The sequence below is a fragment of the Diadema setosum genome, chromosome 8 (assembly GCF_964275005.1).
Source record: "Diadema setosum chromosome 8, eeDiaSeto1, whole genome shotgun sequence".
Classification (NCBI taxonomy): domain Eukaryota; kingdom Metazoa; phylum Echinodermata; class Echinoidea; order Diadematoida; family Diadematidae; genus Diadema; species Diadema setosum.
In genome coordinates this window covers 29,881,845-29,903,485 of record NC_092692.1, presented here as the reverse complement: position 1 = coordinate 29,903,485, position 21,641 = coordinate 29,881,845, and the positions used below count along the sequence as shown (strand labels likewise).

The window sequence follows — 21,641 nt, the reverse complement described above, 5'->3', positions numbered from 1 at the left end:
CATGAACAAACTTGAAACTACAGTCATCAATGTACTAACTCATAGTATTAACTTAGCTCTATCACTTCTGGTTCTAGAGAAGAAGATTTTTACAGATTCCTTAATTTTGGGGGGTTTGGGCCCCCCTGGGGGCCCCCTGGGTGGGGCATGGTGCCCATTTTAACAAATTGAGTTCCTAACCCCCTAGGGATGCTACCTGCCAAGTTTGATGAAAATCGGTCTTGGGGTTTTCAAGAAGAAGATAAAAATGTAAAAGTTTACGCACGACGGACGACGCACGACGGACGACGCACGACGGACGACGCACGACGCACGACGCACGACGCACGACGGACGCCGGACGAAGGGCGATCGCAATAGCTCACTTGAGCCTTTGGCTCAGGTGAGCTAAAAAACTGACACCGGCTATTCAAGTTCTCCAGATCAATCAACATGAGCATGTACAAAGTGTATGTGACCCTATCTTTTGCAATTATTTGTGCCTCATACATTGGCACCTACAACATCCCATAATGCATTGCATCATTAATATATATGCAACAAGACTTTGGGTTGCTTGTTTGTTTCTTTACCTTTTTTGGGGGGGGGGGTAGAGAAGGATTTGTTTTTGTTTGTGGCATATATAAAGCAACTATGCTGCTGTTATATCTTTTAGTGTGTGCGGCTAATGGAATTTGCTTGGTTCTGCTACTTTTTGTGTACATCTACGTCAAACTTGCATCAACAAGTGTATTTGTGCATTTGACGATGATGGTGATGATTCACAGCATTTGTATAGTTCCATATATCTGTTTTAGAAACATTCAAAGGTGCATTTTCCTAAATACAGCATACAGCTTGTATTTCAAGGCTACCCTGCAGCAGAAAAACATTTCCAATTTTTATTATATAAAGATTTACGTTATTTTTGCTTGATTTGTGTTAGTTTGTTTGATTTTTTTTTTTCAACAGAGAACATGAGGGAGTCACTTGAGCTCAAGTACGGCATATCAGCAAAGCCAGCACTATTGATCCGGCGCATTTATGTATGTAATGTATGAATGTGAATATCAATTTTTGGGGTTGCCCCTTCGACAGGAAGTGCGCTTCTCTCTGAATATCTGTAAAGGGAGGGAAAAGAAATATTGGTAAATATGCTGCATCTCCTGCCTTCGTGCAGTGTGGAATATAAACCAATGTAAACTCTTCACACAAAAATAACAACTTTACTCTTTTCATTTTAAATATCAAATAAAAGAATGAAATGCTAGATGTATACCCAAATGAATTATTGAAGAGGTAAATAAATACATGAATAAATTTATATCTCTCAGGCAAAGAAGCATTTATACATGTGCATTGCTCAATCAGTCATTCACATACATTTAAAGGGATGGTATAGTTTTCGGCTGAGATGGGAATAAAGATTTTCACTTTTCGCGAGATAATTAGAAAACACTTATGAAATATTGAGGAGCATACAACTCTTAGAGGAATTTAAAGTTTATCTGATGAAAGTTTTGAAAATGAAATGGCTGAAATATCACAAAACAAAGTAAAATAAAGTTGTCCTAATAAAAGGTGGGTCCCACCTTTCATCAGGATCTCTTTGTTTTAGGTATCTCGGCTACTTCAAAACCAATTTTCATCAAATAAACCTTGAATTCCTCTTAGAACTGTTTGCTCTTTCATATTTCATAAGAGATTTCTCATCATCATGCAAAGAGTTGGCTACCTAAAACCCCATCTCAACCAAAGCTACACCACCCCTTTAACATCTTGAGTGGGATTCCTGCAGCCATACGATTTGATCATAGATTCTCTGAGGATGTCATTTTTGCCCTCTCTTTGCCCCCCCCCCCCTCCCCCACACACACACACACACATCTACACATCAAGACAGGAAACATTATGCTGTTTAGAGTCAACATGTTCACTCCATTGAAAAATGTCCTTAATTCAACAGATGGTGACAATCCAATGTAGCTTCAATATTCTTCAACCTCTATTGCATTTTATCATCATTACTATCAAGTAGCAAGACTAATAAAAAAAAAAAACCCTCTATACTGGGCATTAAAAAAAAAAACACCTCTTGAAGCAAAGTACACACTGTTTTCTGTATACCCGGTACATACTGTAGAATAAACTACACAGACTTTTGTACTTTTACATTCTGGGACCTTGATTACATTACAAATAACTGAACTAGCATCAACATTTCTCTAAAAAGGCAACAAATAATACTTTAAGGGATGTACATTACAATCCCCATAGACAGCCAAAAAGATTTAGATTTTAAAAAAATCTCTGGAACACCAAGGTTTGTGCAATTTAGAAAAAACAAACCCAAAATGAACACACACAAAAAAAGAAGCAAAATCAGTATTTAGGTGAAGGGCTTGAAGTGTTAAGGGCATCTAACTTAAAAAAAAATAAATAAAGACAAAAAGAATGATGTAAAAGAAGTTTAAAGCACACATGCATTACTGCCACAGCAGTCTAGCCTATTAATGTACACTCAGAAACCTTAGAAGTAACCATTGGCAAATACGCAGCATACCACGCCCCCAATGTAAACAGCAAACTCAACTGACAATCGTTGAGAAACATTCATGGGAAAAATCTTGACATGACCAAACCTACAATGTAAGTCGGGCCAGCATGACATCAAATGTAGCGGAAAAAAAAATGCACTTTATGGCATGTCTTCCTTGCTATTCCATGTTATATAGTGTATACTTGTATACAAGGCACAATTTTGTAACTGCACTGATTTGCCATATAATATAATCAAGAGCCGACTGCTATAAATACACTTGCGATTATTACAGTGCTCCCTGCATTATTGATATGATTCGGCCTGCTCCAAACCAATTGAAACAAGATTCTATCAAAGATTGGGTCTGACATTTTGTACACCGCAATGGATGGCAGCTCTGCTCTGTCTCACTGAATGTACTCACACTAACACACGACATAATACCCCCCCCCCCCCAAAAAAAAAGGAGAAAATAATAATAATAATAAAAATTGCGGGAGCCGGGTGCCTTTGAATGTTTCTACAGATAAATGGTGTAAAATGCTATTTCATCATGATCATCAGGCTTTCATTGAATGTGCACATTTATCAATACCGACATACAAGCAAATGTTTTCTGCCAGCATACAAGTAAACCGTATGCAAGGAATTAATTTAGATACTAAATGTGTACCAGGTATACAGCTGTGTGTTTTCGATGCCTAAATGCTATGAGCTTTTGCACTACACAGAACAATATGAGGCCAGTTTGGATGATACGAAGTGGTCACTCGTGTGGCCGCTGTCATCTAGTGATTTGGCCATCATAGTGGGGAGATGGACAGCTACTGCCACATACCGGACATGCTTGTGCATGTGATTTGCGATCCCACCACCGAGGGCAATTTACCGGGTGGCAACGGATCAAGATGAATGGACGCGGGCAGCGAGCATCGTGTCTTACATCATGTGCTCGGTGGCATTCTGAACAACATGTTTTCCCCTCGACCCCCTCCTCCTCCACCCCCCCCCCCCCAACCACCAGATGGTTGTTGCAATCCGTTTAATAGAAAAACCGTGTGGAGCTACATCTGTGTACAGACCACGGATGATGTATGCCTATCTGACTCACGGCATACTCAATTCAAGGTATTCAGAGTAATGCCTTCTTGTTGTTGTTTTCCTTCTTCATTCATGAAATCAAAACAAATCAGTTTTCCACTAGCAATATGTTGCGGTGAGATTTTCTGTGTGCGTGCATAATTTAGCCTTGGTCTTCTGCGGGACACTGACATCACTACAAGCTTAGGGTAATTCCCAGTTGAGGCTTTTTGTAGAGAACCTGCATAAAATATGGTAGGATCAGGAGCAGCTTTAACATTCTGCCCCGTCTGATAGTAACGACTGCTCATGGTGGGTTTACAATGCACAGATATAACTTTTTATGAACTTTCTCACATTTTTGCAGATATGCTTTACCTAAGTTCCATTCCTCTCCCTGTTCAAGTTTGGCTTCAAGTGAGTAAAGTCAGAGAAAGATTATGGTAAGGATTTCAGCAAAACTGGAGCTGACATCACAATGTTATTGAATATCAAAGTGTGACTTGTTTGCACAAAAACAATGACATTGTTCGCAACCACATATGCAAACCATGAGGTAATGATGTCATCAAAATTAGTTCAAATATCCAGATTTGGGGCAACAAATCTAGCAGTTACAATCTCTTCCCCTCAAGGTGATTATTGTTAGGTTATTACAACACAGCACAAATTTGCCGCAAATGACGGAAGTCTTTATCTTAGATCATTTGTCAAAAAATAATGGAATTGAAAAATGATTTGTGTGGAAGTCAACAGGAAACTGGTGTGGCAAAAACATCATTGGTTTATACCTATCAAACTTAAACATTGTATGTGGTTTCCAATTTTATTGCTTTTATCAAAAGCATGTAAAGCTTATGAGTCCTATTTCTATTTTCATACCTGCTTTTGATAGAATTTCTACCATCATCCTGTTTGATTTTACCCTTTAAAGCCACTTAACCCTTTGTGTGCTTTTGAGTGCTGATCGGCACAGAAGCCACATAGTACTGTAGGCACCGCTTGAAGTCTGCAGCACAGAAAGGGTTAACTTGAATACAGGGGGAGTTGAAATAAATAATAGCTTCCATATTTTTCCAACCACTTTCTTTTCCTCACTGTCACACGGCTACCACTGCAGCAATTTCGCTCACTTTATGATCCAAATATTTCCCATCTCGTCAACGCAAAAGCAAAGTGGAAGAACATCGCAGATCATCATCACAGTTTGGTACGGAAAATACAAAAACCACATACATACGTGTGAACGCTGTGATTTATCATCTGTTTACTTTTGATTTCACCTATACATACATGGGGGTTTCTATGCTGCCGAACAAGGCTCGAGAGTAAATGTTTACGAATCGCCAAATATTGAATGGGACAATGGGAAGACAGAGGAATACTAGGATAAGCTCTACTCACACTGTAGGAATGTATTCTCCCGGGAAGGCGTTGGTGGTGTAGCTGATGAGTAAGCACGTCTTACCCACGGCTCTGCAGAGTGAAAGGAAAAAAAAACAAAACACATAAGGAAACAGAATGAAAAGCAATGTAACACCAGAATGATTCATTTTGACGAGTTTAAATACAAGAGTCTCTTTACATTTTTTTTTTTACAGCTCTTGAGTTAATTAAGAAAACATAATCTTTCAAATCATGGGCATTAGAGGTATTAAGTGTCACTACAGCACTTTTTCCACTGATACAGTAGCTCCAACATATCCATGGACGCATCTGTGTGTACCATGCTGCTCAATGTTAACCAATTACTTCTAGGAATGACTCGTGCCATGATGTATCAATCTTCATGGATCGTCAAATGGCTAGCATCACACTGTATTCTATCTTTATGGATCATCAAATGGCTAGCATCACACTGAATTCTATCTAGAATTCAGTAGGATTAAAGAAAAAGACAACATGTATGCAATATATTCAAAGCTTTTAATCGCCTTGCATTTCCATTGACAAATTGATCACATACCTGCCAACCCTATAATTCAATACACTAGAATATATGGGAGGAAATATTTAAAAATAAGACTATTCATCTATCTCAAATACAGTGCTACAAGCAGGTAGTCACAAAAATAGGAATCAAGGTTTAAAAAAAAAAGGAAAAAAAGAAGAAGAAAAAGATATTAATATTCTAACAGAATAGGAATAGGTGGGCAAACATGTGATCACTGAGAGAACAAAATATGTGTGATGAAAGCCTATACACACGAAGGTCACCCCTACATTGTACATGATAACACACACTCCTCCATGTTGCCACTGAAAATAAAAGAGGCAAACACCACTGTTTTTGCTTCCACAAGGTGGCGACACAACACTTCCTGGCATCATTTGATGATCAGAAGAGCACTAATTCTACAAAACACCATGAGAATGGAGCATTTCAGAATGAAAACTTTCATAAACCAATTTAAGGACAGGCCTACGTATATACACGTAGGTATAAAAAACAATTGTGTGTTTATCAACCTTCAGTAGCTTGGGATACACCAACTCCGTGACAGATGTTATTGTGGCAATTCATATGAAAGTACATTGACCTCCTGACTTTTTCGTCAGCGAAGATATCTACTGTACCTACAACCTGCATCCTGCCGTAACCCCTAGGAATTAGATTATCAGAAATTTTGCTGAGGGGTAATTGAAATATGACGGTGAAATCTTGGGTGAGCAGATGGGTGACAACCAATCAAACACACCACCCTGAGCATCCTTCCACAGAGGTACACACTAACAATGGTTTGAGGAAACTTTAAAGGGCGAGTTTCTCCAAACATGGATTGGGCAGATGCTGCATGATTAATGAAACACTCGGTGAACGCGTGAGGACAATCTGTTCCAAAGTTGACAATGAATTCCACTCAAATTCTTAAAGGACAAGTTCACCTTTGTATACATGTGAATTGAGTGATTGCAGCAATATCAATAGAACATCTCAGTGGAATTTTGAGGGAAATCAGACAATCCATTCAAAAGTTATGAATTTTTGAAGTTTCTGTGCAGTCACTGCTGGATGAGAAGACTACTACAGTTTGATGTCACATACATTAAACGATATAAGGAAAATATAACGAGAATTCCACAAAATTTCATGTTTTGAAAAAAAAAGTACACATCCCTCAACTTGTTACTCAAGTATGACCCCGTTTACAGTGCGAGGCTCGGCCGCGGCCGAGCCGCGGCCGAGCCCAGCCCCGCTTGAGTATAAACGCGCAAAAGGCCAAATGCGAGGCCAAAATTGGCCTCGCATTTGGCCTCGCTCTGGAGGTGGTCTCGGCCGCGGCCGAGCCGCGGCCGAGCCCTGCCTCTTCTTGGTGTAAACGCAAACTGGGCCAAATGCGCGGCCAATTGCGCGGCCAATTTTAGTCTGGCTTCCAAACCCTCTGCCTGTATCTTTCGCTATTCAGGATATTAACCCCCTCAACGTCGAAAACTAGTATAGTTTAAGGTGGTTTTGTCCTGCAAAGGATTTTTTTTCCTTCGGCAAAGGCCTTTACCCGAACGGCGACTTCGTCGCCACGGAATTCATTTGGCAAAGGGTCTGAAAACCAGACAATACCAAATTGCGTTTGTTTACAAGCAGAGCGCCACTACGACAAAATATTGAAAGGTTTGAATCAAAAGCGCGGCCGAGCCCAGCAGTGTAAACGGACAAAATTGCGAGGCTCGGCCGCGCAATTGAGGCCGGACTCGGCCGCGGCCGAGCCGCGGCCGAGCCCGGCCCCGCACTGTAAACGGGGTCTATGTTAAGGGTAATAATTCTCCCTGCCTTTTGAAAGAGGCGAGTCAAGTGCTCTTTCAAAATGCGAGAAAAAGTAAAAATATTTTGAATTTTCTTTACATTTTTTAATATCATTCTATGTATGTGACATCACAAGCTGTAGTAGCCTTCTCCTTCAGCCATGGCGGTGCTGAAACTTCAACAATTCATAACTTTTGAATGGATTATCCGATATTCCTCAAACATTCACTGATGTGTTTTACTAAAATATTATATTGCTGCATTCCATCCACATGTATACCAAGGTGAACTTGCCCTTTAAGGTTAATTCCACATACCACCTTCTCTCGACACACTCTACAACAATTTGTGGTGTCACAGTAGTGGAATACTTCAAAGAAAATGTGAAAGGGAATTTTACAAAAATCAATTTCCTCACAATACTGAAAGAGTGTTTGACCTAGTTCCTCCGCAATGCAAGGGCAACATTTGCCTCATCATGACACAAGGTCATGTGAATGTGCCCTTTTTTATTACAAAAATGAAGAGATTTTTGAAAGTCCTCTCACAATGAGACCAATTTCTGTTGGTAAACAGAGGCACAAAATGAGTATCTTACCAAAACTATACACCTGAAGCTACAGTGCCTACCTACAGCTATACAGTACTTCTGGCAAGAAGCAACATCCACAGAAAACAGCACAGTCAATGTGTGCATTTTAAGTACCGGTACGGTACAGTACATGTATTTTATTCCATTCCACAGAGCAAAGTGTGGGGAAAAAGATCTTTCCCTCATGATCAGCATTCGTACAATCTATGATATTCACAATGTCCTTAAAACCGAGTCAACAGCTCATACATGTACAAATATTTTGTACTCTGATACCAATATCACAGTTACATAACAATATTGACTGCCAGCACTATTTGGTTTCATGTGACGCATGTACCAATAAATTACAGGCATATGAAAAGCATTCACACATTATGCACACTTCACATCACAATAGGTGTACGCTTACAGTACAAGCTGTAATTGATAGGTTCTGCTGTCACCTTTGTAGTATCATGCTCGCAGGTACAATCAATAATATCATATTAAGATTCCTGATATGTAAATGGATGGTAAAGTTCTGGTTGAGATGATGGCTTCACGTTTCAAACATTTTTTGATTTTTTTTTTTTTTTTTTTTTTTAATAGATATATGTAATTCTAAAAGGAATTCAATTTATTTTGAAGAGGAAATTGGTTTTGAAATGGCTGAGGTATCCAAAAACAAAATGGCCTAATAAAAGGTGGGACCCACCTTTTATTACAGCCAATTTGTTTTACTTTGTTTTTGGATATCTAAGCCACTTCAAAACTGATTTTCATCAAATAAACTTTGAATTGATAGTGGTATTAAAATCATATGTTCCTTAATATTTCATTGGTGGTTTCTAGGTATCTCGCAGAAAGCTAAAATATAAATCCTTCATCTCAACCAAAACCATTCAGAGATGTTAAAGGGATCATATAGTTTTGGTTGAGACCTCATTTCAAGTTTCTAACATATTTTGGTGAGATAATGAGAAACCTCTTATGAAATATGAAAGAGCATGTAATTCCATGAGGAATTCAACGTTTATTTGATGAAAATTGGTTTTGAAATGGCTGAGATATCCCAAACAGTGCAATTCTAACAAAGTGTGGGACCCACATTTTATTACGATCACTTTGTTTTACTTTGTTTTTGGATGTTTCAGTCATTCCAAACCCGATTTTCACCAAATAAAATTTGAATTCTTCTTAAAATGGTATGCTGTGTACTATTTCATAAGTGTTTTCTTGGTATCTCGCAAAAAGAAAAAAGCCAAATTTTCCTCTCCACCAATACTGTTCCATCCCTTTAAAGTAATATGGACTGGGCATCTGCTTAACCCCCTGTTCAGATGCAAGCCAGTTTATACAAAACTTGATAAAGAAACGACGTATAAAGAATCATCGTACAGCCAATAGACCGTTCAGACGCTAATCTAATCCATTCACTGCGCATGCTGTTATGGTCGTGAGTGACAGGTATAGGGTCACCTTTCGTGCACGCTCCCATTAAGCCCCACCCAGTTACTAAGTATACCATTCTATAATTGCCATACGTTCAAACGCACAATGGACATGATGGAATGCTGATTTGTTATCGACTTCTAGTTCGAAACGATGCTCTGACCATCGTTTCGCTATATGTCGTTTCGTCAGTCAGCGTTCAGATGTATAAATTCATCGTATAGCTATACTGTTTTGGTATAGCCATACCGTTCTAGTATAATTGTTTTGTTTTTTTTTTGCGTCTGAACACCCTCTAAATCTTCCTTTCTCTGTACCAAGTAAATTAACGAGTTTGCTTTATCATACAGTGTGGTCTCTAATGAAGTCATTTAATCACAAATGATGTCCTGTGCATCAGTGCATGTCACCAGAACCCAATCCTACCTTTAAACATGTTGTGTGCAGTATACAGTATACACGTATACACTAGGCAATGTAATATCACTGATGTACAGTACAACCATTGAAAGTGGGCACAGCTGTGGCTCATCTTTGAATTTGCAGTCCAGTAAACAGGACTGTCATACTATTTGGTAACATCTGCCAGGGTACATGCTTGCATGTACACACAGACAGACAGACATACAATATGCACATGTAAACACACACACATACTGTACATACATTGTAAATGCACACACAATCATGCACTACCAAACATAACATACTTTTTTCAATCATCTTCATATATGAGACATTATTTTCTCAACAGTAACATATATGCACAAAATGTACACTCACATGACTGAAAAAAAAAAAAATGTTTGGTTTGGCAGTGCATGAATGTGTATGCATGTGTGTATGTAAGATAAGTTTGCTTTTATATACACTCATGACAGAACAATCAGTAGAAGATACACACAAGGTCTAAGAACTCGTGCCTGCACACTGCCATTTGATCATAAAGGCCACCATATTCATGGCAAAGATTGGCAATCATTAGCCGAATCTTTCTCCCACGGCTGACGAGTTACTTTTCCCATTAACTCATAACATAACCCTACGTCATACCTCATACACATGGTAGGTATACGTATACACAAGGATGCGGTCATGGTGGTTTAAAGGGACTGTACAGTACTGGTTGAGGTGGGGATTCATGTTTTGAACATTCCTAACTGAGATAATGAAAAGCCTCTATGAAATATGAAAGAGCATGTAATTTTAAGAAGGATTCAACGTTTATTTGATGAAAATTGGTTTTCAAATGGCTGAGATATCCCAAAAAGTGCTAATAATAAAAGGCGACATGCCACAACTTTATTAGGATCTCTTTGTTTCACCTTGTTTTTGGATATCTCAGCCATTTCAAAACTGATTTTCATCGAATAAACTTTTGATACCCCTTAGAACTGCATGCTCTTTGACATCTCATAGAGTGGTTTCTGAATATCTCGCAAAACGTTAAAAGCTAAATCCTCACCTCGACCAGAACTGTACACACCCTTTAAGATGGGGGGGGGGGGGGGGGTGAGTGATGGTGGAGGTGGTAGTGGGGTGATAGGATGGGGGCAGAGGAAGCCTGGTAGGGGATGGAGGAACGGGTATATGGCAATGACAGTGCAGCTCTAAATCCGAGAGCGTACGAACTGTGACCGAGGCATACATTGCAGATACCGAGGGGTCACGGCTCGGTGATTTATGGCACAAGTCATCAACACTCATCACGTCACGCAAGTTGCAAATATTGTCCACGCTTGAATTCCACAGCACAGCTAGCCAGGAAAATGAGGTGGAAGGGGAGGGGAAAAAAAGGGGAAAAGAATCCTTTCCTCCATATGAGGAGGTCAATTTGCTCTAATATGCATTTATAATTTGCCTCATCAAGAGCTGTTTATTTCCTGTGCATCTACCAAGATTGGAATGTGTCACTATGGCACTGAGCACTGAGGACAAATATTCCACTCTTGCTTATGACAGTTTAAACTTAATGAATCAATTTTATTTCATATCAACTAAGTTTATAAAATATAATGGAGGTACATGTTTAAAACACACAGTGTATTGTATTCATATGAACCATGCACAAGGGCGTCTCCAAAATCCCTTTATAAACTCTTGATATTAATTCATGCTTCTGCTACACATTAGACATTTCTATAAAAACAAATCCACTTCCAGATATTCACGGGAACACTGTGAAACAACAACAAACAAACAGGCGACAGTATCTTTTCTTTTCCCATGCAAAATCACACAAATGTGACATCCACAACACATAATATTTGCACAGTGTCAATTACAATATTTCCCAAACGGATGATTTGAAACAATACTCGTGCACTATGCCCATTGTACTGAAGCATGGAGTCAGAAGTGGAAATCTGCTTTCCGCATATCACCCAACCCTCGCTGCCTGCATACATTGGCGGCAGTGGCTTGAGCATGGCAAAGACGCACAAGAAATCAGCCGCACTGTACACAAGTAGCTTCCCCAATCCATTGACAGGAATGAGATTACAGAACACCTCGTCTTTAATTGATTTCACATCCAGCGCGTGGCATCTGTTTTCGGGTAGGATGACTGAATGGAGGAAATGGTTTCCTCATACAGGGAGCAATACTGACAATCTGAAAAACACTCCTCCTTTTTTTTCCCCTTTATTCTTTCATATTTCATATTTTGTGCTAAAACACAAGGTTTCCCTTCTTTTCTGGCATATTTTCAATTTTCCCAACATTATGAACGACAGGATATACAGTGTAATTCTCCTATTTTCTATTTCTTTGCTTTTCAACTGAAGTAAACATCTCTTTCACACAAATTTGAATTTCCAGTGGGGGAAACTTTAAATTTTCATGGGAACCATGTACGATGTATGCTATTAATAGCCCCACCGCTGTCATTACATTGCTCTATGGCACATGGAATAAAATTTCCTTCCACTTGTGTGTCTGAATGCTCTCATGGTAATGTAGCACATGATTACAATTTTCATCAATTTTGCAATGATGGGCTGAGTACTGTTATGTATGATTTTTTTGTAAAATTTACAAACACACTTTTTTTGTGTGTCACTGAGGTCTTATGCCCATTTCTTGCTCAACATAATTTCCACTTATTGTATATCCATGAACAAAAAATACTCCACATTTTGAGCACTGGTTACAGAATAAAACAAAAATAAAAGCAAAATTTATACTTTCAGACATGTTGAAGGGCTCCCCTAAACTGTCTAGAGACTAGGCCCCCCCATGCATGGATACTTCATTTCATCTCAACAATCGCTTCACGGGGAACTTGAATAAAGTCCACATACCCACGAGGACCTCACATTAAAAGTCATCTTCAAAAGCTAACGGCAGAATTCTGATGACACTCCAGACAGCTATTCACCCAGTTTTTTCCCCTCCATCTGTCTTCTCCTAAATCTCTCCTTCTACATGTATGTCTCTCTCTTGGTCCATGTATCAATGAATCTCTTTCCATCTCCATCTATCCATCTCTCTGTCTTTCTATCCCTCCCTCTTTTTTTTTTTCTTTCTCTGTATGTATATGTCTCTCTTAGCTGAACCCTACATGACAGTAGAGACTAGCCGGCTATCTTTCACATCTGCAATAAACAGAGGTATTGATGAATTTCTGATTGATTCTGATCAATATTCAGAAACCAAGCACACACTTTCTGTGTACAGAAAATTGCACAATGTTCTAGACACACACCACACCCTAACAGAACATTAAAGGACAAGTTCACCTTCATTAACATAAGGATTGAGAGAATGTAGCAATATTAGTAGAACACATCAGTGAAAGTTTGAGGAAAATCAGACAATCCGTTCAAATATTATGAATTTTTGAAGTTTTTGTGCAGTCACCACTGGATGAGAAGACTACTGCAGTGTATGATGTCACATGCGTACAACAATATAAGGAAAATATAAAGAGAATTTCAAAAAATTTCATCTTTTGAAAGTACACATTCCCTTGACTCGTTACTGACATATGTTATGGGTAATATCATTCCCATTGCCTTTGGAAAGAGGCAAGTCAAGTGCTCTTTTATTATGCGAAAAAAGTGAAAATATGTTGAATTTTCTTTATATTTTCTTTTACTGTTGTACTCATATGACATCACGAGCCTTAGTAGTCTCCTCATCCAGCGGTTCCAACACAAAAGTTTTAAAACTTCATAACTTTTGCATCGATTGTCCAGTTTTCCTCAAACTTTCACTGATGTGTTCTACTTATATTGCTGCATTCTCTCAATCCTTATGTTAATGAAGGTGAAGTTGTCCTTTAAAGAACCAGTAGTGTGCAGAGACATGGGTGGCCTGATTGACTCGATCTTCATCCGCTACCCACTGGGGTACATACGAAAACCACGAATAGCGCCGGTCAGCGAATATGTGCATCGAAGCGTATGCTCATCGGTAACGGTTTAATACTCCATTTGAGACTCTCTGGCTGTGTGTGTACTTACTAGTAGAGATCAGTGATAAAGCTGTACATATTTCGGTACGGGGATTTTGGAATATGCTCAAGCTGGGCCAACCTCCATGGTATCCCCATGCTACTGCCGGGTCTTTAAAGCATTAAGCTCACCCTTATACTTTCCTGAAAGTAGGCATTTAGACAGACCACCTCCCCCCCCCCCCCCCCCCCCGAAAAATGGACAAACATTGGCAGAGGGAATAATCATTAAATCTACAAATAATGATATGGAAATATGTTATTTCATGGAATTCGGGAAAATAATGTCCATCATAGCACCATGATACCGAGTTCCTATCTTACTATCTCATGCAATATAGTGTAAGTCTCTTAGAAACCTATACTATATACTGGTATTCTATTCAGAGCCATTCTATATAATACTACATATATCTGTCCATGCAGCTCCAGACTGAAATTTGTTCTTTTCAATCTTTGGTCACACCAGGAGAGCTACACAATTGAACAATAACTGCTATTACATGTGACGGTTACAAATGAAGAGGATGTCTGAAATACTGAAAGAAAGAGAGACAGAGAATACAGAGAGAGAGAAGGAAAGAGCAGAGGTACCCTAAAAATTGAACATGCTGATTGGTATCAGAAGTCAGCTCGATTTACTGCAAAAATTTGCAATACACGATTCTGATACAGGCTGTCCCCGAATGATATGAAACTTGGTGGGGGTGGGGGGGGGGGGGGGAAGAGGGTTTGAAAGAGAGAGTGGCTAAATTTCAGTATTCACAATTTCAGGGCAAATCAAGCGATCTTCAAATCATCATGAAGCCAGAATACAACACTTCAATTAATTTTTCACTGTTCCAGTCATTTCAAAATGACTGTTGTATTATTCAAATTCATGAAATTCTTCCGCCGAGATGTTTTTATTGCAACTGATTGACAAATTGCCCTACATCGACGTAAATAAGGACTGAATTGAACAAAAAGACTGTTGTGTTATCACTATTGTTGGGGGGGGGGGGGGGGTCCAAGCCACATGCATAATATCAAGTTCTATATGGAAAAAAAAAGATAGGAGAAAATTGTATCAATCATTCAAAACAATCAAAACCACGATGACTTAAACACTGACCTTTTTGATAACAATTTCCCCCTTTTTTTTCAATTCTGGATATCCAGATGAAGTCATTCAATTCTGTGTACATGGTATATTTCTGATGTAATTTAGAATCTGTAGGGTAGGTTAAGGTAGCATATAAGACTAAAATAATGCATTGTGACACGACTGTGAATGCATACAATAATTCAGAACTGCATACAGGGACAAAGCCACTGTTGTTGTTCACGATCCCAATGTCTGATTTTGAGCTTTCATGATTAGGCAAATCATAATATTACATTACTTTGCTCTTAGTCAGAAACTTAGTGGGGCAAAACCATTTCAACTATCACTTTGAAGCCTCTTGATATTACATGTATGTAAAATGAATTCATATTCATATTTTTCCATTTATGAAGTGACTTGGAATGTCTAGATACACAACTGTACAATGCTAAATGTATGCCTGCTTCAGGCTGGATCACTGCAATGAAAACCATTTTGGCCTTGCATGAAAAGTGATATGGATGAGAACTTGAGAGGAATTTGACATCAAGTGTACCGGTAACTGAATCTTCATGCGTGAGCCCAACTGTGACAAGCAGTCTTGAATATGACATATATTTCTTCTGCTTCTTGTTTGCACAATACAAATAGAGGCCTTACGATGTATGCAAGTATTTCTCATCTAGGTTTATTGAGGTGCTGCAAGAATCAATGGTCTCATTTGCCCAAACAACTGGGCTAGTGAATACAGAACAGCAAACACGAGTGCAGGAACTACAGTAATGAACTTTAATTTGCTCGAACGTGCTCAAAGAATTAGATACATACAAGCACTGAACTCACTAACTAATTGGTTATTTGAAACTCACTATGCACAGTTGCTATATATTACATAATGCACTGACTTCATTTTACATGCTATTCATAACATTTTTTAAATTCTGCTCGAGTTCAGAGTAAATGTTTGTTATCATACCTTAGTTTTCACATGTACCTACTAGAGTGTTTACCCAGTTTTTCCATGTTTTACTAGTCCATTTCTGAAAAAGTTACTGGTCCAACAGCGATTTTTACTGGTCAGGGACCGTCAGACCACAGTGCCAGTGTGCAGCATTGTGTAATGATTATTTACGTTGATGTAGGGCAATTTGTCAATCAGCTGCAATGAAAAAACATCTCGACGGAAGAATTTCATGAATTTGAATGATTGTAATGACGCATCACTACAATTGCTAAAGCATTCTTGCCGTGTGGATGCACAATGGAATCATGTAGGGCGATTTGAATCGTAATTCAAATCAAGTTTTTCGCCAGAATTAAGCAGCGAAACAACCGTGTGATCGAAATTGATAACTCCAATCGTGTTTTTCAGGCGGAGCTTACAGTGACCTTTCAACCACTTCGGCAGAAAAAGACGGTGCTCTGCAAATGCTCGCACTACAGTCAAAGCGTGTACTACTTACATCTCAAAAGCTTGATGGGAACTTGTAAAGAAGCCAAACCTCCCCTCCTCGCTCTGAAATTCAAAACTGCAGAATCCGCGAAGTCTTCCTCAGTCATGTAAATGAATGATGATTCAAATCATAATTGCATTCGTGTGTTCGTAATTCCGCATTCAAATTAAGCACTGTCAGTACATGTGAAAGCAAGGTCAGAGATGTACTAGCCCATATATAGTGGCCTCCCAGTTCATTAAAGCAGACAAGAAGCCCTTTAAGATGACGAGGAGAACTCATTTGGAAACGACTTTAGAAACATGTTTCACGCTAATTGGGTTATTTTCATCCATCTATATGTATGCACAAATTAGCATCAAGTTTCTCTATCAAGCTTCTCAAATCACATTTGGCCGGTTCAAATCCGTTGGGGTTTTCCAATCAAGATTTTGCTCAATTCTGCTGGGTTTGTTGTCTCCAAAAGTTGGCCAGAGCTGCGTAATGACATAATGGGGACTTGCGAATTCAGCTTGACCACACACTACAGTAACCTCTCGACAAACTCCGTGGGCTTTTGATATGGTTGTATGGTGCCTGGGCATACTATACATGTATACAGTATATGTATGACTCTATTCTTGCATGCATGCATGCATACTGCTGTGCGTCTGAATTGACGAGTCAAGATTTGCGACACGGCTGCTGCATGGAATGTCAATTGCAGTTAGCAGGGACAAACTGAACAGAATGGCTCTGAAACATAAAACTAGGAACGCATTTCACTAACATGATTACAGATGTGATATTTTCTTGCCATCTGAAACTGGATAGGAATTTTCATTGTCTCTGGTATAAGGACTAGTGTGTGTTTAGCAACGTTCTTGATGTATGGAAGTCTTTGCTGCAAGGCTCTACTTTCATGAATACACTAATACCAAAAAGTTATACCTCATCAAAAACACATTCCATCTCAGTATAGACCACTATGTACCTCACGGGTGATCTTTGTTGTTTTATTAATAACTGTGTTTGTAAATCAAAATTCATATGTTATTAATTGCAATTCTACAGTTTGAAATGAAATGAAATATGCATTGACCATTTTCAAGTTTGGTAAAGAAAAAAAAAAGACTTATTGATAGCCTCTGTTAGACAAAACAAAGGCACAAGCTCACAGGAAAACAAAAGTACTTGTATGCCATAAGCTGTTATATATTGAATGTATATATTTATGAAAATAATTTGGGTGTTTCTCTGTTATTGAAGTGTTGAACATAAATTGCACAACTTAAAGTGACATTAGCAACACTGTGATTTTATTTAACAGAGTATTACTCTGTTAAATAGAATCACAGAGTTGTTATAAACTAAAACCATTACACATCTTCCCCCCAAAACCATGTAATCAATCTATGACCAATTTGCTGACTTGTTGCACATTTCTCTCCAAGGTAGTTTTGTGCATTGTAGTTGTGTGTTTTGGGTGGGCTTTTTTTAGATAGATACTGATCCTCACTGAAGATATTATAATTAGTCAGAAATAAACTTTGCAGATTAAGGGCTTAGCACAGCTCACTCTTAATTTGCCAAAGAATATGAAAATGCAAGGATTTTTTTTTTTTTATTGAATAGTAAAAAAAGAAAAGAAGTGGCATAACCTAAAACACTGATGAAACTAATCTGTGACATCACTCTGAATAACACAATAATATACTATATAGACACCAACAAAGAATATGTTGATTATTAGCTTTAAGAAACTCCCTTATCAGGGCTCGACCTTAACTTTTTTCTAGGAAGCCAGCCGGGCTCCTCGGGGACCTTTTTAGGGAGCCAAATTGAGTTTTAGAGAGCCACGTTTCCCTCAGTCACAATCAGCAGTAGAGGTCTATTACATGTACATGTATTAACCTGGTGGAGAAGATTTCGTTTAGATATAACATGCATTTCTCCAGACACAAGCCGGAGATACCTGGTTCTTAGTATCTAACGGGTTTTAGCACAGTCACAGGTGTGTGTGTGTGTGTGTGTGTGTGTGTGTGTGTGTGTGTGCCTGAGCCTGCCGTGCACCTGCGTGTGTGTGTGTAGGTGTTTTGTGTGGTCCCTCTCCCATTCCCTTCTTACCCTGGTCTGTTCATAATTATTGTCTTTCTTTATCGGTTCTTCTTTTTTTAGCTGCAAGGTGTGGGTTAGAAACAATTATGTAACGCCACATGTTGATTGATCAGCAGAGCTGCCAACCTTTTGGAAGCACAAATCCGTATACTCAGCAGCTCCAAAATCCGTATTTTCCACCAGAATCTGTATTTTTTCCATCTCCCTCTTTTTTGCCATTTTGAATTAAACTTGTCGACTTATAAGGCCTACAAGCTCTTTAACATAACATTACGACACATACCGAAGTATCGAGCTGGTCACTAGCACGATAAAGAATCCAAACTACGCAATGCTCAGCGTTGATTGATTGCTTTCTCTCAATGCATGTGTACAAGACTACAAGTGCATGTATGTACCTCCAGAAACTTGCTGGGCTGGTTATGGAAGCTTCCACTATCTAGCAGGGAAGGGGGATGCTTTCATCTTCTCAAGAAAGCTTCTGTGTGAGTGAATGCAAAACTCTGTTCGGTGTTTCCAACTATTGTTTACTATAAAACATAATCATGCGCTGTTTTCAGGCTTTTTAATTTTACTGGATTTTAAACATCAGTATTTTCCGAAAGTACCGGTATTCCAATTTCTTTTACCCTGACTGGAATCGGAAAGTCTGCTATAACGATGATCGCAAAATGCCGCGCTGTGTGTGGTTGCGCCAATGTGCAAACACGTGGTTGTACCCCACTTTCAAGTTTAAAGGAATGCGCCATGTGCTCCTGCCTATTAAGAGGTTACTGCAAGTTCGATGGATCGAATGTGCCATAGTAGCTGAGCTGATGTAAGATGGCTTGTTTACGGTATTTAACATGCAGTTTACATTCGATACGAAGAAGTCATTACGTCTTTCACGAGGAAAAACATACAAAACAAAAACAAAAAACACCTACGAACGAATGTTGATAGCCAAAACTTTGAAAAGTAATAAGCAGTTATGATGAGCATGAACTGAAATTAATTGTCATGATTTTGCTGTCTAACCATGCGATGACTGCATCTCATTGGACCTACTTCATAGTGAATTTGTCTGGGCATACGAGACCTTTTAAGTATTTCTGTGATTGCCTTTTTAATTGACTGATTAATCGATCCTTTTTTATTGTTCAGGGAACATAAGATATTCGATTAAGTACACCATATTCGACTGATGTTTCCTGCTATGCGCCAAAAGAAAGGCTATAAAATTGTAGAATCACGGTATCTTTGCAATGATTCCTTTAATTCAACTGAGCTGGTTCTTCTCGAGATCGATATTTTCAGGATATTTACACGCCGTTTATTCCAGTGCGCGCATTCTTTCGTCTGGCACGCACCTGGGTGTGGCACCTGCTTTTGTGGAAATTTCCACAAGGGGCGGGGAGAGGGGTGGGTGTCAAGTTTCTTCGAGCCGAAGAGACTGCGCGCACGTATTCAGTATTTCACAATCTCTTCGCTCTAATTTATTGTAATTCATGACATGCTTTCTCCTTATTCTGTGCTGATATTGAACATTTAGATTTAACTTTACGAAGGTTGGTAGATCGTGGATCTTTTGTTGTGAGGTGTATGTAATTTCTTTTTTTTATCATTCTTTGGAGGGGAAAGAAGAGTAAGGGGGAAGAAGAATAAGAGGGAAAGTGAAATAAAACGAACGGCACGTACGCTCAGCATTTGCAGTAAGCCGTCTTTTTATACCAGCGTAGTTTTCATCATCACCATCAGACATCACTCAGATTTTAGCCTTTTCCTATCAACATTAAGAACACGCACAGTCCCTCGAGATAAAAACCGAGGAAAATAAATAACAAATACAAAGTATCAACACCTCCCAACAACACAAATATTTAGAAAAGACAACACACGTCGCTTCGATTCGAAAAAGTATTGCAGCAAAGCGGAGAAATCGCTGTTACGAAAATAACAGTGCGAGACACTTGAAAGAATTGTTTAAATATTTCAAAGTATAAAGGGAACGGATAAAGTGATATAAAATGGAAGAAATCGTACCAAACGAGGTGTGAGAAACGACAGAAATAGAACGATAAGTTTAGTAGTAGGATTAGACCCTGCTAGCAAAAGTTTGCAGCACCGAAAGCTACGCGAAAATTAATACACATTGGAAACTCTGTATTGCGACGAGATCCTTGGGATCGTCAATAAACGATACAAAACAAAGGAAATTAATTCATTTTGACCGGAAAATAGTTTGTTATAATTAAGTATTCTGTTATATGAGATCTCCTGTCATAGGCCTAGAAATACATCGAGTTTCCACGATACTCGGGAAAGAAAGTTCGAACGCTTTTCACCTGCACATTTACTGCAGTGCTCATCAATACACGAACAGAAACTCACCTCTTCCTTGCAGAAAAATGATGCAATAACGTTACAAAACACACACACAACATTCTAAAAATCATTTCGTACTTGGGAGGCAAGGGAAAAGCGGAAGAAGTAGAGAAAAAGAAGCAGACATTGCACAACGGAGTGCTTCTACCCCGACTCAAAACGAAATAGGGTACTGTTTATAGTGGCAGCTGGCTACAGGTGTGATAGCTAAGCTACTATACTCGCGCTCCCCAGCCAGCCGGCCACACATGGGGATACCACGGCGATCGATGTAAACATCCGGCCACGGTCCGTAGGCGACAGGGATTCAGGCGCGCAAAGTTCCATTCGGCGTACACAGTACGCAAGCAGCGAATTGCATGTGCGCACACTACTAGTATTCTATAATAGAAGATAGGAACACACACACGTCGGGTACACACAGACACACACACATGCGGGCAACGTGGGCCGGCTGGAGAATGAAATACTGTATGTCCAGTGTGTAGTCTATATTGCAATTGCAGGGATAATAACTTCGAGCGTCAGGGCTCGCTGCGCGCGCCGGGGCCGCTCGCGCTCGTCAATAGTGTGATTGTGTACATAAACTATGATTCTGTCTTGAAACGTGAGGCTATACGGCAAAAAACCTTAAGGAGCCAGCCGGGCTTTTTTCATACATTTCTGGGGAGCCCGTAGCGATTCTGGGGAGCAATGGTCCCCGGGCTCCCGCTAAGGTCGAGCCCTGCTTATATACAACCCCCCCCCCCCCCCCCAAATAAAAGAACTATCGCAGAACAAACCCAACAGCACTAATAGTGTATCCCAGCTACAG

The 21,641-nt window shown here is 39.2% G+C and overlaps 1 protein-coding gene across 1 annotated transcript in view; it reads right to left on the bottom strand.

Moving 5' to 3' along the window:
• Positions 1-21,641, bottom strand: part of LOC140232306 (ras-related C3 botulinum toxin substrate 1-like) — a 44,611-nt gene that overhangs the window by 9,686 nt on the left and 13,284 nt on the right. Inside the window, 1 exon segment of the mRNA XM_072312435.1 lies at positions 5,006-5,077. Within this exon segment, the coding sequence (XP_072168536.1) occupies positions 5,006-5,077 (72 nt within the window).